At 41.4% G+C, this 7,593-nt stretch overlaps 1 protein-coding gene across 3 annotated transcripts; it reads right to left on the bottom strand.

The window, feature by feature from the left end:
- Nucleotides 1–424: 424 nt before the first annotated feature.
- Nucleotides 425–6,552, bottom strand: LOC118157168 (protein transport protein Sec24B-like). Of its 3 annotated transcripts, XR_004746561.1 has the most exons (5): nucleotides 6,239–6,552; nucleotides 5,164–5,268; nucleotides 3,781–4,092; nucleotides 1,966–2,046; nucleotides 425–1,277 (listed from the first exon to the last, which is right to left on the bottom strand). XR_004746561.1 is itself a non-coding variant. In XM_035311428.1 (4 exons), exons 1-4 carry the CDS (start codon nucleotides 6,398–6,400, stop codon nucleotides 1,266–1,268), a joined length of 360 nt encoding a protein of 119 aa, XP_035167319.1. In that variant the 5' UTR covers nucleotides 6,401–6,407; the 3' UTR covers nucleotides 425–1,265. The 3 variants fall into 3 exon arrangements, 2 of the variants coding, with proteins under 2 accessions (XP_035167319.1, XP_035167318.1); XM_035311428.1 differs by lacking the exon at nucleotides 3,781–4,092 and having other exon boundaries at nucleotides 6,239–6,407; XM_035311427.1 differs by lacking the exons at nucleotides 425–1,277; nucleotides 1,966–2,046 and having other exon boundaries at nucleotides 3,723–4,092; nucleotides 6,239–6,411.
- Between the last annotated feature and the right edge of the window lie 1,041 nt (nucleotides 6,553–7,593).

Consider the following 7,593-nt stretch of genomic DNA (forward strand, 5'->3'; position numbering starts at 1 on the left):
CACCACGCAAGAAAGCAAGCTGATGTGCACGCAGCATTAGGAAATGCTGAGGAATGTCTCTGCTGTGAGGGCTTGCCCAGATCAAAGTCACATCAGGGTGTGAACTATATCCTCAATTTACGCTTTCACTGCCACAAAGAATAGCTTGGGGTTAGTACTCAAGGAGCACACATGGCTTAACAGCTGCAATTCTCTCACAGGGCCAGGACTTCCTCACATCCCTTTAAATTACTTTAGCTCAGTCCCATTTCCAGGGTGCTCACAGTGACAGGGCACTGCAGGACCAAGCCTGAAAGCTCACAGCTCTGGACTGTGATCTTTGGAGCACGCCTGGTTTTATTACACCAGCAAGACTACAGCCACTGAGCACACACCTTTGGCTGCTGACTAAAGCACGCAGACCTAAATATGAACTATGCTTTCATACGCTGCAGCGTGTCAGACTTTATGGCTTCCAATACAGATTGTTCTCATTTAAAGTGACCATAAAAAGAATAGCAGAGAGCACTCTCACAATTAACAGATTACAACGAGGAAAGAAGTGATGGAACTCTCATTGCAGAAATTTAGCTGTCTGCATACTGAACTGGGCCTAGTTACAACTTTGGAGGAGGAAAATAAATAAACAGTATTACTTGTCTCATAAGAAGCTACTTTTCCTTGAGAGCAGCTAGCTGAGAAACCGTAGCAGTCAGATTGACTGCAAATAAAGGATACTGCTGTGGTGCCAGTGCCTGGGCATAGATCCTGGCAGGAATCTTTCCTTGAGATTTTTATCAGACTTCTCTCAGCTCACAGCAGTTTTAAGTCATTCTGCAGCACGTCACCTCCCAGCTCAACCGCGGGCAAAGCCCCAGGAGCCCACCTGTTGTGAACCTTTACAACTTCCTTGTGTGGCACCTTTAGCAAGGCTTCTGCTTTGGATATTAAAGGGAGAACACTACAGCTTCCAAAACTTCTCCAAACCAAGGCGCAAGCTGCCAAAATGTATGCCACAAGCATGGGCACCGTGATGCCTGGATAGCTTGGGATTCATTTAAAAACAGCCTTGGAGAATGCACAAACAAGAATCCAGGATACAACCAGCAGCATAAAAGACTAAGCAGGAAGGTGTGAACTAAAACAAAGCTCACATCTAACATAGGTACCACGTGGGGTTTAATCCTGGGGTTCGGTTACCTCGCACAAAAGTTCCTCACGAAGGATCTCTGATGCTTGATTCAGTTCCTCCTGTCAAACACGTGGCCAAGGCAGACGAGATGCACTTACTCGTGGTACTGGCAGCAGAAGAAAACAGATTGGTCAAGATCACAAGCTGCTGCGCCTCAGTCCCCTCCCAGCCCAGATTTAGCAGACTTCCTGCCTCTAGTTAAAAATATTAGTGAGAGTTGTGCTCTGAAAGGCCAGGATTAGTGACAGAGCCAGGGAATTCATCTCCTTCGGCTCCAACAGTTGATGAGCTTGGGGTTAACTTTAAAAAACGCTCCTGTCTTTCAAGAAGCTGGTGAATTGTGAATGATGGCCCTGTTGGCTTTATCTGGAATTTTAACATTCTGAAAAGCTGCAGGGAGGGGGGCAGAAAGGGGCCAATAAATTGAAGCTGAGCCACTGGGAAGCTAAGACAAACTCATCACCTTGTCATTTCACAGGTAGTCAGTTATACTAACCAGATGCACAGCTCTTACGGTGTAGCTGAGAAAGATGACTGCTTCAAGTTTCACCTGTTTTATCGATGTTAACAGCATTAAGCATTTACTTGAGCCACAGGTGAAGACTCTTGACCAGCAGTGCTCAGTTGATTCAGCATTACTGTCCTTGGGCCCAGCACTTCCGGAAAGCCAGATCCTAACTTCAGGTCCTCACACAGCATTTATTGTACTGCTGGTGCAGTAAACTAACTCACACATCCAGGCATTACATTTGTATTACAGGTGTGTTTCATCCACCAGGTTGTTATTTCTGTACCTGTGTTTTCCTTTCACTGTTGGCAATCTCTCCCTTCAAGTTCATCATCTTTCCTTCTTCTGGGCAAGGCAGAAACAGGATCTGCAGAAAAGGAAACTGAGCTGCCCTCTGGTTACACCCTGTGGGTGTTAGGCTTTGTCATCTTCTACAAATTTTCAGTTTAATCCATCTTCGCTTATTGCAATTATCTTAAAATTTGTCCATTCACAAACACGTCTATTCAACCACGTAGACCAGGCTAGCCAAAACCTCTGCCCCACTTGTGGGCAAAGAAAACCCTCAGCACCCAGCCTGCTGACTGACCCCACTGTACTGGTAGAACAGCACTGACTCTCCCTCTGCCCCGTAGCTGCAGCCTTCAGCTGCAAGCTCGGGTTCATGTGAGGTTTGCTCTGTGGGCCAGGAAGACTGCCATGGCCACGCTCCACAGGAGAGGCCAGACGTGGAGCAAAGCACCTCAGGGGCTGGGCACCTTCATACCTGGAACTTAAACCCTGACATACAGGTGAGGGAAATGTTTTCCTCAAAAAGCAAAAAAACAAGCAAACAAAATCTGCCTTCCACAGGCCGCACCGTGGGATATGGTGGTGCTCTGCGGGTTCAAGAAGCAAGTGAAGGACAGCAAGTAACAGGTTGCATGAGAAGGTACCGAGAATGAGACAGGTCTTAGAAACAAACAAACAAAAAACTTGCAAAAACAATGGCAACATTGTTCTGTGAACACTGTGGCATCGCAGGTCACCCAGAACAGGTAGATGAGTGTGCCCTCCCTAGAGAATAACCTACAGTAGAGCAGGCTGACCAAACTGATTTCTCTATGACACATAATAACAATTGTTTTGCCAGGGAGTAATGTAATTTCTCCTCCACTCAGGCAAATACGTTTAAAGATGCTTTTGTGATCTCCAAATCAACCTCATGGTCTCTCACTCTACTCTTAAACGCCAACAGGGAGATACTGGGAGGATGAAATCGCTACCTGCATTGCAAGCTAACAACACATTTCATGTACGCAGACAATTTATTCCCGCTCCATCTGACTAGAACGTGAAGACTGAAGTCATTTTGATCTAAAATGACCAGACAGTAAATGTGAAGATAATTGCTTTGAAATTGTTTCTCTGAAGGAAAAAAGTCAATTATGATTTTGCCTGCGCATAATGTACTCAATGTTTCTGCCCTTTGGAAGATGCACTGACTGCACTCATCATGATAAACACCACTCTTAAAAGCAGAAGTTTCCTGTTTTCACAGTGAACAACTTTTCCTGGCTTCAGTCTGGGCGAGGACTAAACGTTTCCTCACCAGCAGCAGAGGCTGTGCCCTCCGGCTATCACCACACAAGCCCAAAGCTGTTTAGCCACGTTTACCCAGCCTGCTGACATTTGCCACGTCCTCACAGAGCATGAGACTGCCCCCCCAAGCCAGCATGGTGAAGAATTGGTTTATGGACCAAAAAAGGTTTCATCTTCAGCAGGCAAGCAGCCAGCCACCTCCACTTTAACTCCTATTGCTGCCTTCAGCTACAGTCTTACAGCAAATACTGCCACTCTAACATGAGGGATTTACTTTGCTAGTGATGGATCTGACCTTCAAGAGCCTAAATCCATACTTGCCCAACACTTGGGGATCGTGGACTTTGGGTCAAGCATGCCCTGTATTCCCATCTAGCCTCACAGCGATCGGACTACAAAGTCCTCGTAAAGCAGCTCAGTTACAAGCGGTGTACTGCGGTACGTTTACAGGGCACGCTGCAGGAATTAAGGAAGAGCTGGTCTGGCAAACACAAAGTACATCGGGGACAGCATGCAGTACCTGCACTGGATGCAGTTTCAGGATGAGCCAGGACACATGGGTCACCCAAGGATGGAAAAGGTCAGAGCACGTAACTGGCAGGCCTGAAAACTGTCTTCTTCCTAGCCTCCCTACGCATGTTCACAGAAAAAAGAGCTCAAATTAATCGTTCGCTGGGCTCGTCGCTTCAGCCTGGGACACAGTGAGCAACTGTAAGCATGGCAGAACTGATCTCACAAAAAAGCCACCTCTGCCCCTTGAAAATCTCATCACTGAGTTCTTTGTCAACATCCTGGCAGAAGACAAGGCACACGGAGAACCTGCCTCTCCTTTCTGGAAAAGAGCAAAAGAGAGAAGTAAGCAACCCAGAGCAACAGCCAGTGCTAGATGCCCTGAACAGAGACTTCTCATAATCAACACCGTATTCCAACAAGGCCCAAAAGTGACAGTGACCCTCCTCCAGGCTCAGAAGAGTTTGCTGCCTTCTCACCTGCCTGCAACAACCTTCCTGTCAACAAGCACCCCAAGCAGAAATTCACCTTTGCTGCGGACATGCAAGCATGCTGCCAGGGTAAAAAGAGATTCTGGAGAAAGTGAGACTGTATCAAGCCTAGCCATCCCATTCATTCCCCTTTATCTCATTTCCCTTCACGTGGAAGGGACAGGGGCGTAAATCAAGATTTGAGTGCTTAACTAGATGTCGAGAACAGATGTACTGCTTGATTCCACTAAATGGCAAAAACTTCAGAAATACTGCAGAAGGTCAAGTCCTCACCACAAAGAAACAAAACCAAACTAAAACAGCCAAACAAAAAACCATCAACCCCTTTATTTTTCTCCCATCCTTTCAGAAATGAGTAGCATAATGTTATACCCCATTAAGTGTTTTTAGGGTAATTCATATGATTAACTTAAACTGTATTTACAGGTTTTATTCACTCTCTGCAAATCCCTCAACTCTTGCAACTCTTATGCCGCATGAGCCACGTAACATAAAACTACTTACAGTAGTGTAACTGAAAAAGTTCCTCCCTCAATGACAAGTGCTTTGTTAATAGACCGACTATAGTACATGCAATTTAATAAAAATTTTAAAACGAAAATCCAAAATTTCCATAAAAAAAAAAAAAAAAAAAAAAAAAACAACCTTGATATGAACTCCTGGCATATTTCAATTTTCTAGCATGAAAAAATGAACCTTTGAAACCTTAATGTGCAATCTCAATTAGAGATTTTCCACAGATCAAAAATATGAAAGCCTTTTACTGGAACACAGAGTATTCCCAGGTTACTTAGGATGCTGATTCATTATACTGCTAAGGTTGAGTTGGCTGCTTTCAACAATTCAGCATTATTTTATTTTTTATTGTTTAAAAACAGGAATGTGCAAAACTGGGCACTTACTGAACCACAATCCATAAGAAAAGCTCCTTCTCTTGTCAACTTCTCTGCAGATAATTTCTGAGGAGGAGGCTGAGGAACAACTCTGTCATTTACATGTATTGTACTCTGTAAAGAAAACAACAGTCAATAATACTGTAATAATAATAAATTGTAATTCAGTATTTTTGTCTTAAGCAGGTGTGATAAAATAGGAAGGAAAATACTGGTAATCTCTACAAATGTTTTGAGAATTCTCATATAACAAAGTGCCATCTAAAACGTTCAGTTAGATCAACCAATTTGTTTAAAAACACTTTCAGACTAATATATGGGAATGACTACACAGAACAATAGGTACACAGCACTAAAATTGATCTGATCAAACAATCTGGTAAGAGCAATGCTGAAGAAAACAAAACACCAACAAAGAAATTCCCAGCATAATTTCAGATTAAAGCAGATTGTGACAAAACTGCCTCATCTCTTGGATAACACAAATAGACTAACTATTAAGTCTTACTTCTTGTATCTAGTTTTACTTCTTACTATTAGAAATAAATGCATCCATTTCATAGGCTGCCTCCCTTCATGAAGGGCTTACTAATAAGAACTTAGTTTGTAAAAAAAACACTTCCTCAGTCTAATCATGACAATCTAGAAGTATAGTTATTGCTTCATTCACATTAGTCAGAGGAACGACTGAAAGTTTGTTATTTCATGCAACTTTATCTGGTTTCAATATACCATACCAAGTATTCTCTACCAAATTTTATCAATTTCCCACAGAGAGTTCTAACACACACAAAAAAAATGGATAGCCATCTAAGGCATACAATCTTCTCTACTTTCTTTATATAATTGAAAAACATGAAATTACCGTTAGCACTGAAAGAAGGTAAAAAAACACAAATCTCTCCATAACATACTATTGTACCTGCATATATATATACACACACACACGTAAATATATATGTAATAACTTAAGGAAAATGCCCAGTTTACATTACAGTAACAAGTTTTAAATAAATTACTGCAGCACATTAAGCGACACTCCATTAAAACTAGAAAATATTACGAAACAAGCTTCGTACATTACCTCGTCAGTTAGCTTGTCTATTCTGTACAAGTTGGGATGTATCATTTTCATCAAGTGAACGAGAGGCTGACTCTTTATCTGGCACATCGCATATAAACGATCATCCAAGCGTGTACTAGTGCCTGTTCTAAAGGCTTTCTGTAAGAAAATATTGTTAATCATGAAAGCTATATTTATGTCACACCTCAACAGTGTATTTCCTATTTTGGGGGATTGTCAATTAAAGATACGAAAGCTTTTGTAAAGACATGCATCTTACCTAGACACATCAGAAAATCCCAATTTATTATAAAAATGTATGCTATGCTAGAAAATTCCCAATTAAATACAAGTTGAATACTTTTTAAAACTTTATCCATTCTCCCTCCTTACTGATGAAAAAGAAAGATAAAAAAAAATCCCCCACTTTGCATAAAAAGTTTATGTGGTGGGACCAGCATTTCACATTTTCATGCTTTTTGAGTGGTACTGGCCTTTGAAATTCACTGACACAGTGACACAGGAAGACAAGAGCCCAGCAGGGTTCAAAAATGATACTCAAGTGGATAGTAAGATGGAATCTGATTTTATATTAGCAAAGATGAAATGGTAAGGAAAAGCTCTGGGATGGAAATATACTTCCGTATCTTATAGCAGACCAGGCTCTCATAGAATAAAGATTGATTTCCTAACTCTCCATCCTGTTGGATTTTTCAGCTCTCCCCTGGAAGCAACTGATAAGACTATTCTCTCGGGAACAACACAACGGAGAATGCACCATCTTCTGATTGAATGGAGAATGTTCCTACAACCAATGTGCAAATTCACCACTCCACCAAAGCTGTGGATGCAAGAAACTCTTTTTCCCAGTATTAGTTTCTTATTATTGTTAATGAAGGTCAAACCTCTATAAATGTCTTCTTTTCTCAGCAGCTCTTACTCTAAGCTATCTTTTACCCAGATTCTCCTGATACTAAATGGGGTTGTATTTTCCCCACTATTACTTGCTTTACTTACGTCAGTGCTAAGAAGGCCTAATCAGTATATTAGAGGCTAAAATCATCACACAGCCAAATGAAAATAAATGATTACAGTCATATTTCTTACAGCATTTACAGAAATCTTTGTTTCTAAGAAGAAAAAACGAACACAACTGTCAAGCACTAAATCTCTTGAAGCTATGAGATTTACTGAAGATCAAACCCTGCAGTAAACTCTCCTAATATTTAAGTATGATTTTTGTTAACACAAAAGATTAAAAAAACAAAAAGCAGTGAACTTTATGTGAACTTGAAACTACTCACTTTAGCTTCTTTCAGATGTTTCATTTCCTTTCCATGGAAATTAAATTGTCCTTCCTAGTACCTGAAAATACA

Source organism: Oxyura jamaicensis, assembly GCF_011077185.1.
Source record: "Oxyura jamaicensis isolate SHBP4307 breed ruddy duck chromosome 4 unlocalized genomic scaffold, BPBGC_Ojam_1.0 oxy4_random_OJ158, whole genome shotgun sequence".
Taxonomy (NCBI): domain Eukaryota; kingdom Metazoa; phylum Chordata; class Aves; order Anseriformes; family Anatidae; genus Oxyura; species Oxyura jamaicensis.